At 40.4% G+C, this 13,476-nt stretch overlaps 1 protein-coding gene across 1 annotated transcript; it reads left to right on the forward strand.

Moving 5' to 3' along the window:
• The first annotated feature begins 3,157 nt into the window (after positions 1–3,157).
• Positions 3,158–7,884, forward strand: rnf141 (ring finger protein 141). Its single transcript, XM_034879318.1, has 5 exons — positions 3,158–3,294; positions 4,247–4,355; positions 6,585–6,754; positions 7,399–7,506; positions 7,656–7,884. Exons 1-5 carry the CDS (start codon positions 3,158–3,160, stop codon positions 7,804–7,806), a joined length of 675 nt encoding a protein of 224 aa, XP_034735209.1. The 3' UTR covers positions 7,807–7,884.
• Positions 7,885–13,476: the final 5,592 nt, after the last annotated feature.

Below are 13,476 nucleotides of genomic sequence, written 5' to 3' on the forward strand. Positions count from 1 at the left end.
TGTATCTGAAGTCTCTTTTATATAGACCTTAGTGGTCCCCTAATACTGTATCTGAAGTCTCTTTTATATAGACCTTAACGGTCCCCTAATTACTGTATCTGAAGTTTCTTTTATATAGACCTTAGTGGTCCCTAATACCATATCTGAAGTCTCTTTTATATAGACCTTAGTGGTCCCCTAATACTGTATCTGAAGTCTCTTTTATATAGACCTTAGTGGTCCCTAATACTGTTTCTGAAGTCTCTTTTATAGAGACCTTAGTGGTCCCCTAATACTGTATCTGAAGTCTCTTTTATATAGACCTTAGTGGTCCCCTAATACTGTATCTGAAGTCTCTTTTATATAGACCTTAGTGGTCCCCTAATACTGTATCTGAAGTCTCTTTTATATAGACCTTAGTGGTCCCCTAATACTGTATCTGAAGTCTCTTTTATATAGACCTTAATGGTCCCCTAATTACTGTATCTGAAGTTTCTTTTATATAGACCTTAGTGGTCCCCTAATACCATATCTGAAGTGTCTTTTATATAGACCTTAATGGTCCCCTAATACTGTATCTGAAGTCTCTTTTATATAGACCTTAATGGTCCCCTAATTACTGTATCTGAAGTTTCTTTTATATAGACCTTAATGGTCCCCTAATACCATATCTGAAGTCTCTTTTATATAAACCTAAATGGTCCCCTAATTACTGTATCTGAAGTTTCTTTTATATAGACCTTAGTGGTCCCCTAATACTGTATCTGAAGTCTCTTTTATATAGACCTTAGTGGTCCCCTAATTACTGTATCTGAAGTCTCTTTTATATAGACCTTAGTGGTCCCCTAATTACTGTATCTGAAGTCTCTTTTATATAGACCTTAGTGGTCCCCTAATTACTGTATCTGAAGTCTCTTTTATATAGACCTTAGTGGTCCCCTAATACTGTATCTGAAGTCTCTTTCCCAAAATTCAGCCTTGGTGCTGAATTCCAGCCACTAGAGCCAGTCCCACAATGAGCTTTCCTTAGTATTTGCCATTTCTGAGTCTGTAGCTTTTTCTTTTTTAAAGATTATTTTTTGGGGGCTTTTCCCTTTTATTATAGTGGATAGACATGAAAGGGTGAGAGAGATGGGGGATAACACGCAGCAAAGGGACGCAGATCAGATTTGAACCCTACCAGCTGCAGGACTCCTACATGGGGTAAATGCTCTTACTGGGTGAGTTAGAGGACGCCTCCAGTCTGTAGCTTTTGAGGAGGAGAGGGGGGGCAAGGTGAAGGCTGGGGGTGTGGCCTTGACCAACTGCCACTTTCCTGGTTTGAAAGTCATGATGTTTCTATCTCTCAAGGGTGGGCCATATTCACTGGGCGGGCAAAGTAGAGAAAGGGGAGGTAAGCTTGAGCCTTATGACCTCATAAGGGGCATTATTCCAGATTGGACCACCTTAACTTTCATTTTCTCAAAGTTAGAGCAGGATACCCATGGCTCGGTTTACACCTATCACCATTTCTAGCCACTAGGGGACCATAGACAGGCTGGGGGAACTAGAAGGTAAGACTTTGAGCCATGTCGTATCACCCAACGTCACTCTCCTATCTCACTAATGCTGGCTGAATTAGTAATTAATGCCTATATTTATGAGACATGTTGACAATGAAATATGGGTTACATACCTTTTAGTCATGCAGTACATTATCAAGTTATTAGGCAACATCATTGGTCTGTATAATGTGATTTAAGATCAGTGCAGAGTATTTACAGTATACAGACTCTGACTGTTGTGGAATTTCCATCTTATGAACTAATGCTATGCACGTTGAGACAGTGGCACCCAGGTGTCATCGAGGTCAGTGTCAAACATACGATCATAACCTTTTTCAGGCAGAGGAGGACTTCAACTTTGTGCCTCCATATGTGACGGGAGACGTAGCAGCTGCAGAACACAGTGCTGCTCGCCCTGCCAAGGCCATAGATAAAGTAAATATGATTTTTGATTATGACTGGTTTTGCCTGTGAGTTTAAATACAACTTTTTGTGAAGACAGGGACGTCAGAAGTTGGGATGGCTCTGACGCTGTACTGTGATCCTAAATTCTCCTCAAATAGAAAGTCATCAAGGTCTCCCGAATCTTCTTCACGAAAGTGAAACGAGTTGTGCTGCTTCTGAGTTTTTAAGTTAACACTGACCAAGACATACGTTTTCTTTTTGTTTTTGTTTTAAATACATTCACTTGTTTGTTTTGAGCTTGACTTTTGTTTATTTTATCTAGTTTTATTGCGTTTTGTGTTTCCTGTAGTTTTATCTTTATATTACATGGACTATCTCTTGACTGTTATCTAGTATCGGAGAGGTTGTAGCTGTTGTAGGAATCTACAGTAATGACAAGAAAGAAATGAGTGAGAACTGGTGTGAAGAGAAATACAGCAATACTGTTTGCCTGAAAAGATGTGAGTGCACGTGGCTGCAAAAAAAATGAAACTAAAGCCTTTAGGGAATCACAAGATGAGCAGCCTTATCTAATTCTTTTCTCTCTGTACATGAGTCAGTATTTTTCTTTATTGAGGACAAGGGGGTATAAAGTTATTGCAAGCAGGACATTACACATTTCCCTCAGTGTTCCACCTGTACTCATTGTGGTTGGGCAATATCATTTTAATGGGAACACACTGTTGAGTTTATGGAGCACTTAAGAGATCATTTGCATGCCGGCAATAACCAGACCTAACTTCCATCAGAAAATGTTGAAATAAATAATTGTTTTTTAATACAATACTGTTTCTCATGCATGCTGTTTTTTAGCACCCTCTGTCAGATTTTTATAACCATCTATCAGGGCTTGTTGAAGTTGAAAATGACTTTGGTTCACAATTGTGTGGCAACTAGGGTTTTTCTACCAGACACAGCAACAGACTGATGAGAAAGCAGTTGGGTTTAAGATACTCTGTAGTAAATTTTCTGCCTGGACGTTTCAATCACATTTATGTTTTTAGTGATTCAAATAAAATATTAAATGATTAACGGTTATATTGACATCACCCAGGGAAATACATATATAAACTGTCACACATTTACAAAACAAGTGACCTTTTAACTGTGTATTTACCAACAGGCTCTGCAGAAGTGAATGAGGTGCAGCTTTCTGCCAGTGCTGTTTCATAAGTGCTGCTGCTGTCAGGATGGGCCAGCAGCTCTCAGGTCAGGCGGTGATGAACCATCTGCCTGAGAAGCTGGTGAAACACGCCGGACTGGTACGTGACAGCGGCTACCTAACCTACGAGGAGTTTCTGGCAAGAGTGGCCGAACTTAACGAAGTGTAAGTCACAATCCGTTCCAGACAAAGAGGAATAATAGAACATGTAAACATACAGCTGTTTTCCAGTCGATGTAGTCGAGGGACAGGGGAATGAACAGGGGACTGAGGAATGTTGACCTGACTAATCTCACAAATAATACCTGAATAGAGGGTTCAAAATGAACTTTTTTGTCCACCAGTCAAATGGCTAGTGAATGTACAGATTGTACCAGCCACTCAATCGATAACCATTGTTTTTTTGGCTGGTGAGTGAAGCAAATCTACCAGCCACTTATATATATTTACTCATACATATTTATTTACAATTTGGCTGGTGGATGAATGGTTTTCTTTTTGGCTTTGTAGGTAAACCTTTTTGACTGAGAGATAAACTCTACACAGCTAGCTTCAGTACTAGTCCACCATCTACAGTAGGATTTGGTTTGTCTTATTCCCCAGACACCAATCCCTGCTTCTGTCAGTTTCATTTTTGTTTACTAGCTCTTTGAGATCATAACAGAGAGGCAGGAAAACATGGTTAACGTGAGTTATAACAAAAGAAACTCAGAATGTACATATCATTTTGGGTGAGTTGAATAAAATGATGTATGCAGCATGATCTAAGTGGTTAAGAAGTCTACCATCCCATCTAGCAATAACCAGTTTCAATCTGCAGGTTTGCAATCTGAACCGATCCATATTTTGGATCTTTATTGACTATGTTCACAGCAGAGAATTCAGAGTGTGTGAACAGCACCAAAACTGCGGAGTGCACACAGTAATCAACATACAGCAGCTGTGGCCAGAAACACTTTACATTTAGGAAAAAGCTATATGTAGCAATGTTTAAAAAAATTGGGCATTACTTTGTGTGTGTTTTCATGTGTAGCTGTGTTTATGGCCACAGTAAAAATGATGCAAAATGGTTTATTGAGTTGAACATACACACTCTCTTTTGCTGGATCTCTCTCAGTACGGCCAAGCTAGCTTCTGGACAGCAGAAGCACCTGCTGTTTGAGGTTGAGCCAGGATCCGATGCCACGGCCTTGTGGAAGGTGGCTGTCAGGGTCCTCTGTACCAAGGTGAGACCAAAATTACTTTTTGTACACTCATCACATGCCAACAAAAGCATCTGCCCACACATTTGCTTTTTTGTATGTGGGGGGGGGGGAGAAATTGAACCTGTACATTGTGATTATATGTGGGTGAAGGTGTGGCCAGGACTGTTATTGGGTTTACAGTATGTGTATTATGGATACACCAGTTTGGTTTATATGTAGAATTTTTTGTTTGGTTTATATCTAGAATTTTTTATTATAGGAATGTGTTTGTTTTGAGCTTGGCTATTGCCTTTGTTCATTTTATTTAGTGTCAGTGACAGCATGGTTTTTGTGTCCTATAGTTTGATCTTTTTATTACATGAGCTAGCTATCTCGTGCTTATTGTCTATTATCTGAGATGTTGTAGCTTGATCTCAAAACGTGTTTTAAACAATGAATCTATGAAAGAAATGGTGTATAGGGAAATTCAGCAATTCACCTAGTTAGATTGGCTTGTAAAAATGTGAGCTTCAGCCTTTAGGGTATCTCGGATCGCAGGATGAGCAGCACTATCTAATACTTTCTCACTGTTCATGAGCCAGTATTTTAAAGCCCCCCCCCCCCATATGAAGATATTAAGTTATTTCCCTCAGTATTCCATCTGTACTCATTGTGGTTGAGTCATTCTGCAATTTAAGATGTAGCAGCTTGAGTTGACTTATCTGTCAAAAGCCCACACTGGTTAAACCCAAATATTTTACAGTGTAGGATTGTGACTGGATGTGGACGAACAGTTGTGTTCAAAGTAATGGTAGTCCAACATCACTAACCTCATCAATCATAGTTTTTGGTAGATGTGACATTTCTACATGGCAAATAATTTACTAGTAAGTGTTGCAGAGTCATAGAAAACCAACAGAGCCAACAGTCAGAACATGCATGCTGCTCATTGTGTGTAATTGAATCTGTAATTGAAAGGGGCGTGTTCAAAATAAAAGCAGTGTTGTCTTCAATTAGTCAGGTAATTTATTCTGGGACGAAACAGGTGTCAATCATGGCCCATATTTAAGGAGAGAAGGAAGCAAATATTGTGCATGCTGGTTATAGTGCATTTCACACTGAAATATTCAGCAAAATTGGTCGTTCCAGACCTTGATCTGAGGAACAGCGGACTTTGATTAAAACGTTGATTTGAGAGGGGAAAACATAAAAAGAATTGCAGAAAATTATAGGCTGCTCATCCAAAATGATTTCAAATGCCTTGAAATGGCATCCAAAGCCTGAACGACGAACGACGATGGGAAAAAGACGGTCAAATACCATTCAGATGGATTGAAGTTTGGCCAAAATGACAAAGACTCAACCAATGATCAACTCCAGGAAAATGAAAGAAGACTTAAAGTCACCTGCAAGTACTGTTACCAGCAGAAGAAGGCTATGTGAAGCAAAGCTATCAGCTAGAAGCCCCTGCAAAGTCCCATTGCTGAAAAAAAGATGTACTGAATAGGTTGAAATTTGCCAAAGGAGAAATGGTGCAACATTCTGTGGACTGATGAGAGAAAAATTCTCCTTTTTGGGTCTAGGACAGGCAGACAGTTTGTCTGACGACCCCCATGCGCTGAATTCAAACCACAGTCCACTGTGAAGACAGCAAAGCATGGTGGTGCAAAAATCATGTTATGGGAATGTTTCTCATACTGTGGTGTTGGGCCTATTTATCGCATACCAGGGATCATGGATCAGTTTGAATACATAAAAAATACTTAAAGAGGTCATGTTGCCTTATGCTGAGAGGAAATGCCTTTGAACAACAGAATGACCCAAAACACACCAGTAAGCAAGCAAAGTCTTGGTTCCAGATGAACCAGATTGATGTTATGGAGTGGCCAGCCCAATCCCCCGGACCTCAATCCCATAGAACACTGGGGACATCATAAATGCTGTTTTTTGAGGCAAATCCCAGTAAAGCAGAGGAATTGTGGAGTTAAATCGTCCTGGGCTGGAATACCTGTTTACAGGCGCCAGAAGTTGTTTTTTTTGAACAGGCTAATATTCCTTTTTCTTCACTTTCTGTTAAGGCAGAACATCAACTCGATCAATTTTGGTCATGTTTTGATTTGGAATTGAAAGTGCAGTGGTATGCATTGATATTATGCAATTAAAAGTTATTCTAAGGATTTTGAGCCTTATTCACTTTTTTTAAACACAAAGCTATTATTCTAAACCCAACTGTACATACAGTACACTGTAATTGGCTTTGCCGTCCCCCAGATCAACAAAGAGAACGGTATGTTGGAAGCGTCACGCATCATGAACCTGTACCAGTTCATCCAGCTGTACCGTGACATCACCAGCCAGGCTGCTGAGGTGCTGTCTGCAGAGGGCCCGTCTGCCCAGCTCCCCTCCACAGACTCCTGCCAGGCCAGCATGTGGATGGGCAGGTACTGTAGGTGCACATGAAGTGGTTCCTGAAACAGTCAGGAACTACTTGGCTGTACATATCTTTTTCCTTTAAATAAGTTTTCATTGGAAATTAACTATTTAATTTAATGTTTCACATGTATGTATTGATTAATGATCAGCACATTTCCATCAGGAGTAAGTGAATACCAAAAACAGGTAAGTGAATATCGGAGTGACATTTGTCAGGGGGCCGGAGGTACAATTCCAAAATAATGCTACTGTTGATCAATCAGTCTGCTGGACCCATTTATCATAACAACTTCCCATGGTTGAGAATATGCAATGGTGTGTTTTCAGCTTCAGCCCCTAAGTGGCCAAATAAATCAATTAATGCAGTTTTTACCTACTCACCACAGAGGTCAGTGCCGCTGATTGATAGAAAAGGGGTTCTTAAATGTTCCAAAGCGGCTTAAATGATGAATTATACAACTTACTTTGCAGTATAATGAATGTTCATCCCCCTGGATAAATTCCCATCCATATGAGGAGCGAGGGGGCTGAAGGGACACTTTTTTGCATTTTCATGTCATTTTATAACAGAAAGATATTTTATCCAGCATCAGGCATTTCATTCTAAAATAAGAATTTTACTCCTTTGAAAATCTTTTGTGTGCTCATGCAGAGTGAAGCAGCTGACTGATGAGGAGGAGTGCTGTATCTGCATGGACGGAAAGGCCGACCTTATTCTGCCCTGTGCGCACAGCTTCTGTCAGAAGTGCATTGATAAATGGTAAGGGGATGGATTTAAGCTGGAACTCATTTTAATACATCTTCTATTGCTTTGTAAATCATGTTAAGTGGTCATAGAGACAATTTAGCAATCAATGATATGAACTAACACTAACAGTAATGATTATACACTCTCTTCTGTTTCTGCAGGAGTGGGCAGAGCCGAAACTGTCCGATATGTCGCTTGCAAGTGACTGCTGCCAATGAATCATGGGTAATGTCTGATTTCCCCACAGAGGACGACATAGCTGGCTACATACTCAACTTGGCTGATGAGGCGGGTCATCCACACAGGCCTTAACACACAACATAATGGGCCACTTAGATGACAAGAGAAATCGACCCGCACCAAGTAGACAACACAAAATGTCACATTCACCGAGGAAGAGATTTTTTACTGAAAAGCAGATGAAACCAGCAGGGTTTCTTACTTATGTTGTTCTTATTGACCAATTTGAAAAAATTAAGTCCTAAACAAAATCCCAGGATGCTTTTTGTAACCAAAGTATTGTAGATGTGGTGCTTAATGGGAACTGTGTGTGATCAAATGTTGTCTGAAGTTATAATTCAGTATTTGTAATATGATATAATAAATTTAGATATAATAATTTAACACAGGAGGGGGGGAGAAGCCAGGCTAGCCAAGCTAGCTGTTTCCCCGTGTCAAGACTTTATGCTAAGCTAAGCTAACCAGCTGTTGGCCCTAGCTTGATACAGTAGTTAACAGACAGACATGAGAGTGGTATCAGTCATCTAATGCAACCAGAAAGTAAAAAAAATTGTGTTTTCCCCAATAATGGTGTGCATCAAATGCAAATCTAAAACACAGATTTTCTGGTCAAACTGTAAAACCAAATTTACTTCTCACTCGTAGAGCTGTTCTGTTGTCTGTGCAATGTAACCCTGCATGTTTATATCCCACATGCCTTATGAGCCGTGTTATGTGAACCTGTTATAATCTGATGTTCTGATCCAGTTCAAAACCTGACACAGTGACTAATATAGTCTTTTGGGTGTACAGAACTAAATAGTGGTATATAATTTAAAATGACTTGGCTTGTTGTAGTGTATTCACTGGTGGAATTTGTCATGCTGTTTTCATTCTTTTACTTTGTACATATTTTTTTTAAATTTACAGTAATTTATAAAGGTTATTCTGATATCTGATAGCTGTAAAAGTACTTTAGTTCACAATACTGAAATTTACCAACACATGAATTCATCATTGTGAATGATTTGGGATCTCCAGCTGGTCTCCCTAAAATGCACCAGAATGCAGGACATCACATCTACCAAATTAAAAAAGCCCCCCCCCCCGATCCCCCTGCACAAACATCCCCCCCAGAATATTTTCACCAGCCACCACTGTGATATAATAATATATCCAAAAACCCTTGAGGTGTCCTCGTCCTGTTGTTTCCTGAGGGTCCAGTAGTCCCCACTAGACAGTTACTGGTCCAGTGAACTAGGACTATAAATAAGGAGGATTGGACACTAGAATTGGAGAATCATCCCAAATTATAGTCCCGGTTTATTGGACAGAACACACACTGTGTGCTAAGAAAGGAAAGCCAATGCACATGGAGAAGTGATGAACTGTTATTCTCATGAATATGAAAGAAATACGAGATGTGAAGAGATGTGCTGGTCTGAGGCCGGTCTGCTGCTGGTAGAACCGGTATAGAAACAAGTGGAGACCACTTTAGATATTATCCTTCATCACTGACTCATTTACAACTTTATCAGCCTTTTCTAATGATCTCAACCACTGTCAGACTATATTCTCCAGACTTCTACCAACAATATGAACAGCAGTTATTAATCTTCATAGAGGCAACGTAACAGCACCGATCTGTCACATGGATATTTATTTAAATAATGATCCCAATGGATCAATGGTAGTGATGAAACATTTAAACCTTATTTAACTCAACATGTCCTCAACAGACTGAGCTGTCTTGGGCTCAGGGCCCAGATCACTGAGCTAGTATACCCCCCCCCCCCCCCACAGTGAAAGGGTTTTAACCTTTGACCTTTCTGCTTGGTTGGGCCATTTAAGCTGCAAACTCAAGAAGAAGCTTAACAGGAAGTCTATCAGCTGAATTGTCCTTCTCTACTTCAGCTGAATGTTGCCAGTGCAGGTTCTCCCAGCAGACTACCTGCTCTAACTCCATGTTATCTGCCCTTGGTCCAGGTTTTCCTTATTAGAAGTCTTTAGGACCAGCACCCGAGACCTTTTGGGCACCACGTAAGCCAAATGAATGTAAAATCTAACTAACTGAAAGCTTTCTCAGATCTCCTGATTGTAGTCTCCAGATGACTCCTTAAGAATGGGGGTAAAGGTTATTTAGGCAGAATCCAGACTGCCAGACCCTCTGGGACTAACACGTTGAATAATAACAGTGATTTTATGAATACATCCATAGATATGCCAGGAACAGGGCACATAAATACATACATCACTTGTTGATAAAACCCAGCAAGAAGTCTGCTCTGGCAGTCAGGATTCAGGTTTTCACCGCTACCCTGTCTAGTTATAGTTTCATGATGTTATATTATAAACATGTGTATCATGTGTAGTTATTAGCATTATATGAGCTAGTTTTTGAGAGATGCAAATCAGGCCGTAGGGTCCGTATCTCGACCTACATACAGCTCTGATTTAATGTAACTCATAGTTTTGGGCCAAAAAAGCTCACATTAAGTCATTTGTTTCCTCAGAAATTCTAATCAAAAGATTAAGTGTGTACTGGTACTTTTTTCAGCAACAGCTCTTCTCTATGAATTATTCCTTTGTATTACTCCCCCAACCCCACAATAAAGAAAAAACTAACACCACACAGAACATGTGTTCTTACAGTACTGCTGTGACCAGTACAGCTGTGGAGTTGGTTTGTTAAATGCACTTACCAAAACAATATGAGCTCCTCAAAGAGTCCGGTTCTGTTCCACATCACATCGAGATCCGACATGTCAGATATGAGAAAGACCTGCCATAGAAATCAAAAGGAGCAGAATTAAAAAGAAGCAAGCATGTTGAGGGGAAAGAGGAATTGTTCAACAATTACAAACTTCACTCAGATCACTACAAACTAATATGTGTCCAAGTCCACATTTTAATAGTACCTTATTATTATAATAAAATATGCAACAAATGACAGATTAAGAGGGTGGAAGTGGACATACAGACATGTAATTCATTTTCAGGAAAGTGTGTTTTATTTATCAACTTATTTATTTATCTATTTTCTGCTGGACTATGATCCTTTATAAATGACTTTGGAGCATTTAGAAATTACAACCGAAATGAGTGCTTTCAACGCTCTATTAGATGCGAATAGCAGACAGACAGGCCATTTCATGTAAAGATGGGGAGAATGAAGTTTAAGAAAATTCTATGAATTAAGTAGAAAACAGATTTGGTTCCATTATTTTTCATGTTCCACTTCTATTCAAAAAGTTTTAGTGTGACTTAATAAGTCTTAGTTTCTAGAGCAGAAACAAAGTTAAACAAAATGACATTTATTGCTAGCTAAACCAACACTCTGCTTGACCCTTCAGAACCTTCACTGGTCTTTAACTGGACTGTGGGCTGTGGTCGTGCTCGGCCAAACCTCTGCAAAGCTGCTGCTAGTTAATAAGTTAGTTAGTTATGAAGCATTAGCATGCCTCTACTTTGGAGAATTTTCTTTCAACCTCACCTTTACTTTTTCGTTTGGTTATTCGTGTTAAGCGAGTCAGAAACAGTCCACGACTAGCTGCTACCACGCAGTGAAGAGAAGCTGTTTATTTTTTCTTACCAGTATTCTGCAAAGACCTGCCTCTGATTGGCTAGTGTTTGTTGCCTTCGTTGATTTGGTTGGTTAGGTCTAGGCGATGTCACAGTCGGAGCCAATCAGAGGCAGAGTAGGGGCGGGTCTTCGTGGAATACGGGTGTAAAAAAATATAGACGGTAAAGGGAAAGACCTGAGTATAACTTAAATGTTAATATTAAACACTCACAATATCAATGTTTGTAGCTCAGTCCATAGGGAGTTGGGTTGGGAACCGGAAGGTCAGTGGTTTGAGTCCCCGTATGGACCAAAAGTAGGGAGTGTGGATTGGTGGCTGGTGAGATGCCACTTCACCTCCTGGGCACTGCCTGGTGCTGTTGAGCAAGGCACTGTACCCCCCCCCCCCTGCTCAGGGCGATGGTTCGGCTGGCAGCCCCCCACTCTGTCATCTCTCCATTGGTCTGTGTGTGTGTGTGTGTGTGAACTAACAAAGTGTGGACACAGAGTGTAAATTGTAATTTCCCCATAAGGGATCAATAAACAGATTAAAATGATTAAAATTAAAAATTAAGTAGTATTTAACCCTCTGAACGCTGAGGACATTTTTACAGTTCATTGTCCGTCCGGATTTATTTTATAATAACTTGTAAAACATCAACCCTGTTGTCTACAGTCAAGATATAAACATCATGTTTTCAGGACAAACTGGATTATTAGAATATTTGGGTTGCAGTGAAGTCACTTGAATGTTAAAAATGGTTGTATGGTGGTATGTATTGATATCACAGACAGATAAGTTAAACCTAAAAACACTCCTCATATGTCCTGGAGTCACACTGTAAAGAAATAATCATCATAACTCATACAGATGACAGAATACATTTTTTCAAAGAAAGTCAAGACGCTTTTGCCCTCATGACATTTACTTATGCCAATAATAACATAATAATGTCAGCAGAAATGAGCGAAAATGCGATGAATTATGGATTATTATCAAGTGGATAAATCTTGGATGTAACAGTTTGGATTTAATGCTCAACGACCCTGAAAAAGGGCACAAGTTACAGACTAGATAGAAAATCACCTGTAGAGGCTAGAAACAATATGAATCTGGTGCTGTTTTTGGTCTTGGACAAGTCTCTCGGGTCCACAGGATTAATAACACATTCAAATCTATTAAATAAACCTAAACCTAAAACATGTACTTGACAGAGATGCTTCGAAAATTGCTGCAGACCTTCACCAGCTAAATGCTGATTCCCATATGGGGAGTAGAACCTGGGAGAAAACCAGGAATCCTAAACACTAGACCACATGGGACTGACATCCAGTCTAAAATACCACTTGATGGCCAAGCTCACAGCTGATGCCGTAGTCACATTCGGTGGGTAGACCCTAGGCTCGTTCGAGATGAGCAAGATCTGCGCAGAATCGATCACCGGCGATCGGCGCCCATTGCATCCCGGTTAGATTTGTGTCCGACTTGATCCCGACTTGCTCTGACGTCATGCACACGTGGGCAACGGAAATCTCACGAGAGCAAGGCGGCTGCAGTTCTGAGACCCAGGCGGCTCAGTTGCTTTTCACCGACTGCAAGAGACAGGCGGACCCAGGCGGACCCAGAGCATGCTGTCAGCAGATGCAGCAGATGTCATTAGGCTCGTTCGAGATGAACGAGCCAGGCGGACCCAGGCGGACCCAGATCATGCTGTCAGCAGATGCAGCAGATGTCATTAGGCTCGTTCGAGATGAACTGCGCCTCGCCTGTAAAGTGGACGAGAGCAGGCGGCAGCAGCGGGGGCGGGGACAGAAAGCTGCGGGAAAGTCGGACAGTTTCCATCCGATTCCAGCCGCCTTCAGGCTGGACAGGAAGTGACAAAAAGGACTGTGGTGCGATTCCGATTTAATAAAATATAACCAGACCCACATATCAGCTTGTACACAGTCTCTAGTTGTTTTGATTATGACAGAGTAGCTGTGAAAGTGCTCTACATGAAAGCTTTTGCTGATTTTAATTAACAACACACTGTAGATGATCCGTGATCTGAACAGATTTAGTTTCTCTGACTTGTAAACGTCATTATCAGCCACACAACACGTGTTCTGTACAGAATAAGTCATTAAATCAGACAAATAGCAATTAAAATCCCTCCGATTCAAAAACTACAAAAGTTTATATTAAACGTCATCGTGGTTTA

Source organism: Etheostoma cragini, chromosome 8 (assembly GCF_013103735.1).
Source record: "Etheostoma cragini isolate CJK2018 chromosome 8, CSU_Ecrag_1.0, whole genome shotgun sequence".
Taxonomy (NCBI): Eukaryota; Metazoa; Chordata; class Actinopteri; order Perciformes; family Percidae; genus Etheostoma; species Etheostoma cragini.

What these genes read in the sequence shown, in the direction of transcription:
- rnf141 (XM_034879318.1), top strand. Translation starts at nt 3,158, where the DNA reads ATGGGCCAGCAGCTCTCAGGTCAGGCGGTGATGAACCATCTGCCTGAG. An exon ending in GTGGCCGAACTTAACGAAGT is followed by an intron (nt 3,295 to 4,246) that starts GTAAGTCACAAT and finishes GATCTCTCTCAG; the next exon opens with TACGGCCAAGCTAGCTTCTG. An exon ending in TCAGGGTCCTCTGTACCAAG is followed by an intron (nt 4,356 to 6,584) that starts GTGAGACCAAAA and finishes GCCGTCCCCCAG; the next exon opens with ATCAACAAAGAGAACGGTAT.